Raw genomic sequence first — 13,199 nt, forward strand, 5'->3', positions numbered from 1 at the left:
AGGAATTTTGTACTTGATGCATTTTAAATGTCAAGCATAGTCGATACATTACTACGGACTTGGGACTTTTTTGCGCATAATCAGATAGCTTTTCCCTTGAAGACCATAGAACATACCATATCTCTATTTTGAATAATGGTGGACTTGGGCCCCTTTTGAACTAACCGATTCAATTATATGCTCTGGGAAACCGATGATCCTTTCAGCACAAAACTTCGGATAAAGCTGGCAATAAGCAACAATTTTGGAACATTTTTTGCAAAACTTGGACATTTATTTGAGCAAAACTAAATTTTAAGATGAAGCAGTTTTCTTTGAACTTGTGCTTAGTGTTTATCTTAAAGAAATAGATGTTTCAATATATATTCTTTGCTTGTTATCCCACACATCTTTTGTCTTGAGGTTTTTGTACTCTATATCTTTCTCATTTCCTTCATAACAGTGATAAGACTACTGTCTTTGGCGCCATTTTTGACACAATGCCCATGTCATTTTCCTGACCCTAATTTAAATCTGATAGATTTCCAAATGGCTCCTCTTTGAAGTATGCTGTTAAGATGACAGGGTTGCCATGTTTTATTCAAATCTGGGATATGGAGGGGAAATGCAGCATTTCAAGTAAGCCTGCAAGGATCTTCTGTGTCTCTATCTGTCAGCAGACTAACTACCTAGTTTTTTTAAACAATTAAAAGGTTATTTATTCTGAATAAATCAAGCATTTTTTTTCCCGCAAACATTTCCTAAAGTGCTTGCACCTAATGACACGCCTTGTACATATGTTCACAGAGAAGATTTTTTGCAGAAAAAAAACCTAACTCTGTCCTTCTATACTGGAACATCTCAACTAACTCCACAAAATCTAAAGCAAGTACACTGGTTAAGGCTCAAATGTGTATGGTGCTATGCTACACTGTTTGCTTCTATAGTGGTGTTTCCCTTACAAACAAATAGAACTGCAGGTCAACTGATGTCAAATTCACATAAACCATTACAAGAAATCCCTACAGCTCTCACTCCAGAAAGAAATGCCATCAATCGCTCCTGATGTCGACTGGATTGCAAGTATTATGCAATGGTGCGTATAGTTTGTTTACAAAGTCCCTGCATTTTCGTTATCTTGTAATATGCACATAAAGAACATTTTTATTTCCAGGCACTCACTTTGATTGCATTAAGCACAACTTAACATTTTAAGGAGTTGCACAAGTTGCAGCAGCCGAAAAGAGATATGTACAAATGTTCAAAGTTCTTTTTTTGTACAGTACTGCCAGCTGTTACTACAAACATAAATATACTCTTAAGAACAGTATGGCTTCGTGTGTACAATGTAAATAAAGTCAATGACAGTAGCTAAGATAGCTGGAATGACTATGATAATGTTTGACCAACAAATCTGAATCATAGCTTAGTTCTTCAAATGCAAAAGGACACATAATGGCAAACTAAGTTTACATTTTTTTTCTTTTGTAAAACAGTATTTTTTTTAACAGTCTTCTTGTGTAAAACTAACATAAAGAGCATCTGCAGTTGGAAGTAATACATCATTTGTATGCAGCGTTTAAATGGTCGGCCTATTGACTACCCACAGGCCTGAAATTTGCAGCTGAATCACTTGGCTGTAAACAAGAATCAACTGCTACCCCAGAGATTCTAAGATTTGTGACACGTCTCCCACCCACCCCCTGAATAGACATCTTTAACTCCTCCATTCCGCACTCCTCACTGGAGCAGTTCAGCCTTTTTTGTAGGTGTTGTGGACTCACCCTCTCCAGAGTCTGATACGTTGCTGGGGCTGTCCCTGGAGAAGACTTCTGTTGACTCCCTCCAGACACAGTCGGCAATGCTCTTAAAGGAATGGTTCACACATTTGGGCCGAACCTTCTGGGAGGCGTTGTTGACAATCTGCCGGCTGTTGGAGGTGGCTATCTTTATTTTGAGAGCAGCATCCACCCGGTCGACAACTGTGTATGTGCCAATGCTGCCATCTTCAAAGCCGATGATGATGTTTAGAGCTCGCTGGGAGAGAACAAGGTAGGTTGGAGTCTTGTAAAGAGAGCATGTGCCGATGCTCTTGCCGTCAGCAAGGCGCATCACTATCAGATTGGACACTACCCCAGCATCGTCATCTTCGTCACAGTTACGGAAGCAAACGTACACCAAATAGCGTCCATCTCTTGACAATTTCTGACGCCAGATTATGCCGGCTGCGTGAACAAGCCTCAACTTGCCGCTGTGAAGGTCGAGGACATTAATACTCTCATCACCTTTGGAAACTATTCCTAATTTTCCATTAGGGGAAATCTGAAAGTCCTCGAGATTTTTGAGGAAGTTGGTTGGAAGCTGGACTCGTCTGCACACAGACTCGTCTGCCACACTCCAAATAATGACGGTTTCGGTGGAAGTGATGAAGACCACACAGTCGGGGCAGTCAGGAATGAGCTTGAAGTTGACAATGGTGATGCCATCGTCGCAGACAAACTTCTTTGACACGCTCCCTGACCACAAGCTAACAGCAAGAAGCTTATTTTTGGACGTTCCCACAAGGAAAGTGTTTGCGGTTGTTATCAGGGCATTCTGGAGCATTACCAAGATGTTGCACACTTTGTGCCCTGTAGCAAGTCTCCAGACTCTAGAGGCATTCTGCTCACATAGTGACACCACAAACTGGTCGTTATGGGTGATTAGCAGCTGGGATATTCTCTGTCCATTGATGCGAAAGATGTTTTCTCCAGTATTGGTTTGCCAGATATACTGACTGGACTTGTCGTCAGATGTCACCATGAGGTCCCCTGAGGAGGTGAGGGCACAGTTCTCCACTGTGCCCTCGTGCTTGAAGACCACCTCAATAAAGCCAGTGCTAAAGTTCCACTTGTGGACAGCTTCAGAGCCATCCATTGTAAACACATAGTCCTCCCGGCCAGACAGATGCAAGGTCTGGATCTTCTTGCCTGTTTTGTCAATGTTAGACATGGCGGTGATTATATCGATGTCCCAAACTGACAGAACTCCACTGCTGGCAACAGAGAGGAGCAAATTGTGGTGAACAGATTTGATGAGTTTGACAATAGCCCCTGAGATCTCAATCAAACTCGCCATGCACTGTCCACTGTCCCTCCTCCAGACAAAGATAGAAGACGTGTTCTCCATGGAGGCGACAATGCTCTGCCCGTTCTTGGACAGAACAGCAGCAACAAAGCGTTCAGTACGTTTTGCTTTGAACTTCTCAACCATTTTCCACACTTTTGTGTCAAGAACTTCGATACTCCTTGCCTTGCAGATTAGGATAGATCGCTGGTCTTCAGATAACTCAATACCGACCACTTCACTATCATCTCCTCTACAATCATAGTCCTCCATGAGCTTTGGGTTGGTTATCTCTTTCGTACTCCACACTGACAAACTTCCTTCATTGTCGATCATTACCATTTGGTTAAGAGTGTCAAGTACAAGAATGGACTTGACAAACCCCCCAGAAAACTCAGATGTCACAGTGGCCAACTTGTCACCGTTTCCCAAGTTAAAGATGGATGTAGTGTTGAGGTACTGGCCACAGAAGGCATACATTCCATCTGGTGAGCACTGGACACATGTCACTTCATACCAACAATGGAACTGATAGAGAGGCCAGCCATACAGCAGGTCGATTACGTTCACATCTTTGCTAGCTTCAAGCCAAGCAAGCGCATGATGGGTAGACAGAGTGAAACCATTGATGAAAGCAACTCCACCACTGACACCACTGTGCTTGGACCCTTTAATTTCAACTTCTGATAAAAGGCAGGATTTGTGGTTATCATAGATGAGCAAAGTATTCTTGGTTGTGGCTACAACCAGATATTTCTCATCAGAAGTTAGTCTGATTCCTAGCACAACAGATCTTGCAGTGTCTATCTGGCGCAGGAGCTGCCTGCTTTCTACATCCCATGTACTAACGGACCCGTCTTCCAATGCTACAATGACTATGTTCGGGGCAAGAGTGGGCAATATTTCTACAATTTGCATGTAGCTTGAACAAAGAGGAAGTCTTTCTGGGCTGTAGGTGACATCCATTGATGAATGGAGGGGCATAATAGAGCAGTACTTTGGCCCATCTTTGTCACACTCCAGGAGAAGGTGTCTGAGTTTGGGTAGTGAGGCAACAACTGGCAGAAGCCTTTGTTGCAGTTCTGCAGACAAGGACGCAGGATTTTTTAGCACTTTTACTTTTACACCACGGAGGGTGGTAGCAAGAAACTTGAGCTCTTTTTCTTGTGAACAGCTGTAAGCAAGGTCAATGTCTGTCAAAGCCTTTTCAAACTGGCCAATCTTGATCATGGTATAGAGCCAGCTGAAATTCATGATGACACCAAACATGAGGTCATCTGTGCGTCCACTTCTTGTGAGGTGGTACACCAGCTCCGTCATTTTTCTGTGATTGACAAAGAAAATGTCAGGCTCCAAAAGGTTGCACTGGAACACCCACGGCTGCTCGGGAGTCTGTCTGTCGTATGAGTATTTATCAGAAGATGCTTTCTCGTGGGATTGCTGATGGTGAGGGTTTTTGTGGTGAGAAATGTTGAGGGAAGTGAAGTGGTTGTTATCGTAGGTAAAAATCTTCTTTCTGCCTCCTGCCCATGCCCCTAAAAAATACTCAGCCAAGAGGCTGTGCATTTGATGCACATCCTCCTCATTGCTGAGGTACAGCTTCTGGGCGATAAGATGGAGATGCCTGTTGGCCCAAACCAACAAAGCAATGTTCCGCACCTGCCGTTCTATCAGATACCCCTCCAGCTCCTCTCTGAGCTTAGCAACCAAGTCGTAGGAGATCCTGAGAGGGTTTTTGAGGTATGTTGCCACAATGACATCACCTAGAACGATATTGTCAAGGGACAGGATATCTTCAAGCTCAACCTCGGTTAGCCCAGCTTTGGCCATGGTGATGTACCCCAGTGCTCGGAAGACAAATCGTTGGCCCAGTTTGTTCTCCACAGAGTAAAATAGCTGTTCTATACTCTCATGCACAGTGGAGCAAAGGGACTTATCATCCACATCTTTGTGAGACCTCCAATGAACTACTTCTCTATAGATCAGGTTGACAAACATCGGCAATGTACACTTGGCCAGTGCCTCATTCACATAGATCTGCTGGCCTGAGGTGACTTTTCTCTTCACTCCAAGTAACTGCTGTTTCAACATTTGGCTACAGGCTTTTCGGTCCCTCTGGATTAGCTCTACATAATATCCATCGTCGTGTATGAGGTGGCGTAGCTTCTGCAATATGCCATGCTTGTTCGGCAATGTTGACACAACAATGCGGACTGTGCGAGGGAGCTGTATGGGGAGCCACCATAGTTTGCGAGCTTCATCTGCATCTGAAAGTTGCTCCAGGGAGTCCAGAACAATAACCAGAGGTCTATGGAACGATGATTCTCCTAATAGGTTAATCAAAAGCTCCCTCATCTCCTGAATCTTGTTAGGCAAAAAGTGAATCAGGCAGCGGTAGTTTATTGCGATCTGTTCACAGATGCTCTGGAGGAGAGTTCGTAGGTCTGTAGAGAGTTGGCTGGAGCCAATAAAGCGAACAATAACCACCGGGTCAGTTTCCGGACCCATTTCTTTCTGCAGCCACGTGTAGGCCTGTCAAGACAAAAAAAAACAAACAAAATACCATGTTAAAGTTCATGCAGTTCTAATATTGAAATAATTTATTTCATGTTTCCATAATAATATTTTGCCAAATAAATTCAATAAATGGCCCAGCTGAGATTTCAGGAAGAATAACAATATTATCTGAAGCTTTTGGGGCAATATTCATGACTCCAACTCCAGTTTTAGCTTTGAGTGGGTTTGAGGAGGCGGGGAGACAGATTGTTTGTGAATTATTTGCAATGTAAATATGTTTTCCTAGCTTTCATGGCTGATTATTTTCAGTGTGTGCTACAAAGAACTGATCAGATCTGGAATTATACATACTTGAATCTAATTCCTTAAAATCTTACCACAGTTTTGCAAAATGTGAAGTATGGACACTAAAAGCAGAAGCAAAATTGTAAGCCACTAAAGAAACAACCCATATTTACTCTTGATAACCAAATACACTTGAAATTCCCAGTTTATAATCATGGATTTTTAGATCAACCAAAGCCTGCAACATTTACTCATTTACTCATTTACTCATATAACCTGATTTAGGAATAGTTCTAGGATACAGAAAGCCATGCTTCACTAGATTACTAAAATGACTTATCAAGGTGTTTGTCAATTAAACCTTTTAACACTAGAGATGTCCCCAGTGAAATAAATAACACACTCTCTTTGACGTTCCGTAAGTCTTCAGCTGTTTACGCGATCGTGACTCAGCCAATTTTAACATGGAGAAAAGATCCTTTACGTATTGGCTGTGCCACTTTTCTCCACGACAGAATCAGCAGATTTACGTTGATTGTGTAAGCACTCCTGCAAAGTTGCTTTTCTATGCTTCAGAATCCTGTGGTATTGCGTTAACGGCTGAAAAGTTACAGTACTCAGAAGAATGTCAACACTGAAGCTCCAGCTCCAGTGTTAAAGAGTTGAAAAGTCAAACAATACCTGCAGTAAACTTGATCAATTTGCCATCTGTGAATGTACCATATGTGCTTTTCTAGCATTAATGTGCCTTAAATCGGCAGTAGTTGATGCACACAGGTCAATTTAACCCATGGATTGCCATTTGCCAAACACGAAACAGGCTTGTGGCTGCCTTTTGGAGTGTTAAGCATGTCTAAAACACAGGTGGACACTGTGCAACTTTACATACAAACAATGGTGGTTATAGTTGAGAGGAGGAGGCACAAGCAGCATGGCGAGTCAAAATAAATGTAATCTGAAACACTTATGGAATGCCAGGAGCAGCATTGCAATCTTGAAACTTCTGCATAAGTAAAAGCTTGATACAAGTTTGGGTGTTTTAATTTAAGCTTTTATGCCATTCTTTACCCCCACTTTTTTTTAAATCCAGCGTCACATTTGCAACTTTGCAACTGTTTCTCCTTGCAAATAATGCATGCTGATCCCTTTCCTATCTTCTTTGCCTCAGCTGCTGAACTCAGGGGGCAGCTGGGATTAAGAGTGCTCACCACCACCTATATACCATCTTCGACCTCTTGCCAGGGCATTACTGAGCATTGTCAGCCGAGACACAGTGCTGACCAGCTGCTGAGACTGCGCTGCAACAGACACCTTAACTCTTTTGTCTCGGAAAGCAGAACAGATGTCAGATCATCTTCAAGAGAGCTACAAACTCTTTTGTTTGTTTTAGAAGCACTTCAGTTTCAAGTTATCTTCTTACAGGAAGTAAATAATATTTGTCAGAGGGGTTTCTTCTGTTGGTGCCCCAACCTGTCCTATTAGCCAACATTTTATTCTGAGCACTAACCCTCCTAACCTCATTTGACAATCTTGTTTGGCAGCTTCACTTCTTGTATGCCCCCATAAAAGTTCTGATTGTGGTATTAAGTTTTGTTTCTGCTTATTTACTTATGGTAAATTGTGTTTATTTAAATAGTGCTTTACGACCTTCCTTGAGGGCCCAAAGGGCTTTAGAGTCACAGATCCTTTCACCCATGCACTCACACATTCACACACTGATGGCGACTTCAGTGCCCAACACTTAACGCCAAACTATAATAACCAGTAGCAATGTGGGGTTCAGTGTCTTGCCCAAGGACACTTTAACACATGGGTCGGCAGGGCAGGAACTGAACCTAGAATCTTGAGTGCTTTACCTCTGCACCACAGCCGTTCATGGTGCAGATATCTATTTTTATCATATCCAATCCAATTTTATGCCAATAGGTTCCTGCTCCATCCAACCATTTTCTAAACCTACTTTAATCCCTTTTGGGGTCGTGGGAGCTAATCCAAGTTCCTGTTGGCCAAAAGTGGGGATCACCCTGGACAGTTCTCCAGTTCATCACAGGGCCACCTTCCAGCTCTTCCATGATGTGTGTATATTGTATAAAGCATGTGCCAAATCCTACTGTTACAGTCACTATTGGTTGATCCCCCTCAAATCATAAAACTAAATAGCAGGCGGAATCTTTTGAAAGCGCACATGTCGTGCTCTTTACTAGTCGTCTCAGAAAATCCGGACCATAAACTATCATAAACTTGGATTAATCATGTTGAGCTTCGAAATCTGAAAACTCTTGTACTGTGTGTGTGAAAATAAACAATGATTCACCTTTAGAGACAAACTTCAATAAAAAGTTTGAGTGAAACACAAACAGGAAAGAACGTTGATATTGTTTTTTTTGTGCTGAGAACAATGGAGAAGATGATTAATGGTCCAACAAAAATAAAAGTCTATATTTAGCCCGCTGTAGCTGCTATGTGCTGTTGTGTAACTACAGACCACCTGCAGCCCAACCAGCTGGAGACAGACTTGTATGTTTTTACACACTCAGCACCATCTTTTTGTGAAGATCACAATGTAAGGCACTTAATAGAAATAGCAATTTAGCACCTTTGTGTTGGTCTGCTTTAGAAGTTCCTTTTTATTTTTCGAATGAATGTAAAACTCACTTTGTTTTCATGAGAAACACTGTTAGGACTTAAAAACTGCAGGCCAAAAACAGAGCCCATACAAACCACTCTTATCGTGCGTGTCTGTTTACACGTGATAAAGCGTCGTGTCATATATCAGCAGGTTTTTGTGGGCTGGCTTTCCCTGAAGCTCTCCCCTTAATGATCCTTTTATGCTAAAGTAACAGATTTGATTTGTAACCACATTAGCCTGAATGTGTGTAAATCGTTTGTTCCTGTTGAATGTACGTTTAAGATAAGTCAGGTTGTAAATAAAAAACATTTAATGTCCTGAACACTCACTTGAATGCAGAAACTGACACATAGGCATTAGTGAGAGCTTTTTGTGTTTGGAGGAGTAGGCATGCCGCGGATGAATCTTTATGTAGCGAGGCTGCCAGATGACGCACACATGAACCTGGGAGCAGTCACGCCATGTTTAAAAAACTGTATCTTTTGCACAACTCATTTAAAGCAGCTGTTGAGACTCGGTGTGTATGTTTGGCCTGGGAGGAAATGAAGCACGCGCTGGCTTTTGGTGGATGCACAGATGGTCATGAGATTATTTGCTGTGAGGGGACGAACAGTCGCACGCCTCCTCATACTGTTGCACAGAACTGGATACGTGTTGGGCCAGTAAAAGGATACTTAGGAAAAGTAGGAAATATGACTCATAAAAAGGAGATTTTGGCACACCTGTTTGGCCACCTCAGACAGCAGAAGGGTCTTTCCAGTGCAGGGTCCTCCAAAGACCACCATGGGGCTCATCCTGCTCCCCTTGGAGGGCATCAGGTACTCCTGCACATAATCCAGCGTCTCCGCCTTGTACTCATAAAGAGCAGCATAGGTCTTACAGAGGGACAGGTGCTGCAGGACTTCGTCGTACAATGGGTCGGTCTCTGTGTCAAAGTTCTGCTGGACTGTGGCCTGGATGATGTCCACCATGTCCTCGTAGAACTGCTTACAGAGACCTTCCACATAGTGACTCTCCACTTCCTGGGAGTAGCCTAACTTCATGTCGCAGTGGGTGACGGAAGAGTAAACGCGGAGGTTGGAGGCGGCCACAATCGTGGGGATGAATTCGTCCCGGACCTTCAGGAGGCGCTCGTAGGACTCTTGGTTGCGCATGACGCGATCGCTGCTGACCACAATGTCCATGTAGCGCGACATCTCTGGAATTTTGGCGAAACGGTCAAAGTTGGAGATCTTGCGAATGTAGCAGACGCATTTCCTGAGAAAGGCAGGTGTTTGTTTTCCCAGAGCAAAGTCTAACTCATCCTCCAGGGCTGAAACGACAAAGAAAAGACGACAAGTTTAAATCTCCTGAGAGAAAACTTCTTCCTCTTACAAAAGACACCGCTGGATTACAAGCTATAAAGTAGGAAATCGGAAGAATATTGGATTTAGGTCTCCTTAAAGAGCACGGCCGTCCCCCTTTTAGAAGCTTTTAGCCTCCAACTAGATGGATTTCTCTTGTGCCTTATTTAAAAGAAGCAAAGATGATAGAAATCACATAAGCCAGCACACAAGCCCACTGACTGAAATCCTGCCAGGATCTCCTGCGTAGTTTAGCTCACAGAGTTGCCTCTTATTTATGTGGGTAGAAGGCAATGTGTGAAAAGAAAAGTGAAGGTTCCGGAAGATGACACATTCATCCCATACAACCAAAAAAAAAAAAAAAAAGACCAACAAAACTCCTTGACTCCGGCTTCTTCAGCGGGATACTCTTTTATTTTTTCCCCACTATTCTTTGTGGCAATTCTTTCTAGTTTTCTTCGTATTCTTCTTCTTTTCTGAGCTGTCCTACTAACCACGGCCTTTATCATCAGGTACCAGCTCCCCCCTTTGACATTTTTTAGAAATAAAAAAGACTACCTTGAGAAATGTGTTTAAAGCTGTCCAAAGTATTGTGAAATGTTTTGGTGCTTCCCACATAAAATGTGCTGTGCGATGCATTAATCTACCGTACAGTGTTGTCTTATGAGTGTGTTACACATGTACTTAGAAAATGTGCCTGTTTACATGTGGAAGGGACAAGAAATTATGTTCTAAACCAATAGCTGAGCATCTTTTTTGAAAAATACATCTGTAAATTGGATCTTTTTGTTACTTTAATTGTACATATGCATGCACACAAAAAACTGTTACTGTTGTGTGCGTGAGATGTTATTCTTTTTCATGCAGAAACTTGCAAGCTGTCCGAAATACTGCAAAATTCCTCACTGCGGCATAAAGTTCTATCTTAAAGGTAAACCAATTAAGTCAGAAGCAATTTGTTAATTATCTAGCATTCTTACTAAAGTAACTTCAGCTAGTAGGTAGTTTTTTTGAGAGTTAGAACAGGAGGCCAGTCCTTTTTCAGAATTCATAAAGCCACTGAGGTATGCATCTAAAAAACTAAAGAAGCCTTGAATGAAAATATTAAAAACGTAAATATAAAAAAAAAAAATCAGTGGATATGTATATCTTGTTTGTTCAGTTTTCCATTTAAACTTCTTATTTTCATCAATTAAGTTTATATGAGGGACGTTAACCTTCTTTAATGAATGAAGTTTCTTTTTAGAAAGTTGGTCTCTTTTGAGTCTCTTTTGAGACCAACTTGGATTTTTTTTGGTGTTCTCCTCATTAACAAGTGTTCTGATTGAGGAAATTGGTTAGTTTCAAAAGAGGCTGCACTGAAATTATACTTTGGAGGTTTACTGCTCCACAGGCTTCTTTGTGTCTGTGTTGAATGAAGATTTCATAAATTGAAAGCATCTGTGATTTGTTGACCGGCAGAAGAGAGCGGAAGGCTCCTGTTGGGCCAGATGCACCGATGTGGTTATGACTGAAGCTTGTGTGAGTTTGAATCCACTGGCATATCAATGGCAACAATGAACCTGCGTATAGATAAATCGATGGTGCTGTCCGTGGTGCTGAAATAATATGGCTTTGTGCTGTCATGGATCTGCTTCACACTGAGCTCTTCAATACTCATCAGAAACACTAAACTGTACATGTTTATGTGCCCTTGATCCAGTCCAACTTCCACTGTAAGCTGAGCTAAAGTTACGAACCAGAATCAGAATCTGCTGATTTACGTTGATCGCCAAAACAGTCAAATGATTACAGTAGGTTAAAGAGCGTGTGTTACCTAAGTATCACCAGTGATATCAATGGTGTTTAGGGGGTTACTTGCCTTCAATCATGTTGAGGTACATTACAAATTAAGTGTTTGATTGATTGAAGTGAAGAGGCAGACTGCTTTAGTTTCAGTTTTGTGGAAGTTACATGAAAAATGTTCTTCCAAATTTCTTTTTGGGTTCAGTTAGGAGCTTATGATTAGCTGAACGAAGAGGATATGAGAGACTAAAAGGGTAAACAGCTCAGGAAACCATGGTGACATTCAAAACCAGATGAAAGAATCTTAAAATGAACGGGTGTAATGGCGCTGAAACCAAGGAATCGCATTTGTGTTTCCTTGTGTTTGTTCAAAGATGTAGGCACCAAACCGTGACTTTTGACCCATAAATTACCCAAAAGCCTTAGAGGAGGAAATGGGCTACTTCAAATGAAGATGTCTAATTTTACTATTGCATGTGCATATATCTGCATAAAGTTTTGCTCTGCCCAACCTAACAATGTTCTGAAAAGGAGCAGCTGAGTAAGATGAGGTGAAGTGAGTTTTGTTGTTGTCACTCATGGGTGCAAACCCCTTGTAAAAACTAAACAAAGCTTCTCAATAATGTCACATTTTTCTTGCTAAAAAAACCTAAACTAATTGACCCCCCCCCTCCCAACACACTAATCAGAAACTGGGAAAATTTAAAAAAGAAAAATAGCTTCTACAACATTCTAAAAGCTAGACTGTGAACGAGTCCATTTTGGGTGTAATATCAGACATTTGTACATAGTAATAGTTTAGTCTCTGGTGGTCATTTGAGGAACTGCAACATTTGGTAGCTCTTAATTGGCTTTCAAATGTAAAAAAACAAACAGAAGGTGGGCGCTTGGTCACAACCAACAGAATATTTGGGGCGACAGTGGTTCAGGTGATTCAGCGGGTCGTCCAATGATCAAAGGGTTGGCGGTTCGATCCCTGCTCCCACCAGCCAAATGTCGTTGTGTCCTTGGGCAAGACACTTCACCCTCCTTGCCTCCAGTGTGGCTCCACTGGTGTGTGCATGTGCATGAATGATCCCGGTGATGGTCAGAGGGGCCATCACCAAGTATGAATGAGGAGTGAATGAATAATGGACACATTGTAAAAGCTTTGAGTGACTTGAAAAGCACAGATAAATCCAATCCATTATTATTATTATTTATGTGGCAAACAGCAGGAGCACCTAAAAGGTTCAGAAAATATTTCCAAATAATAAATACAACAGAGGAGACATGATCATAAATAATATTTTGTGGCATGAATTTATGTGAGCTGGGAGTGGAGCTAGTAATGTGTTTGCAAATTTTGACCTGCTCTAATTTCCCAGCATTCAAATAGTCCAAATGCATTATTTGAATTCACACTGGTAAAAAATAGTGTGTTTATAACGTGCAAAACTAAACACTGTCTGTATAATTTTAAGATGAAAAGTTTCAGGTTTTTGTATGTATACACTAAGTTCATTTAATAATCTTGAAGTTTTAATGTAAAGAAAAGTTTAATCCATTTAAATGTT

The 13,199-nt window shown here is 41.6% G+C and overlaps 1 protein-coding gene across 2 annotated transcripts in view; it reads right to left on the reverse strand.

The window, feature by feature from the left end:
• Window positions 1-728: 728 nt before the first annotated feature.
• The window catches only part of nwd2 (NACHT and WD repeat domain containing 2), a 78,695-nt gene continuing 66,224 nt past the window's right edge, over window positions 729-13,199 (reverse strand). For both annotated transcript variants that reach the window (XM_004079893.4, XM_020711667.2), the window contains exons 7-8: window positions 9,238-9,827; window positions 729-5,616 (exon numbers count right to left, since the gene is read on the reverse strand). In XM_004079893.4, coding sequence (XP_004079941.2) covers window positions 1,720-5,616; window positions 9,238-9,827 — 4,487 coding nt within the window. In that variant the 3' untranslated portion in view covers window positions 729-1,719. The remainder of the gene's footprint in view (window positions 5,617-9,237; window positions 9,828-13,199) is intronic.

This window comes from Oryzias latipes, chromosome 18 (assembly GCF_002234675.1).
Source record: "Oryzias latipes chromosome 18, ASM223467v1".
NCBI lineage: Eukaryota > Metazoa > Chordata > Actinopteri > Beloniformes > Adrianichthyidae > Oryzias > Oryzias latipes.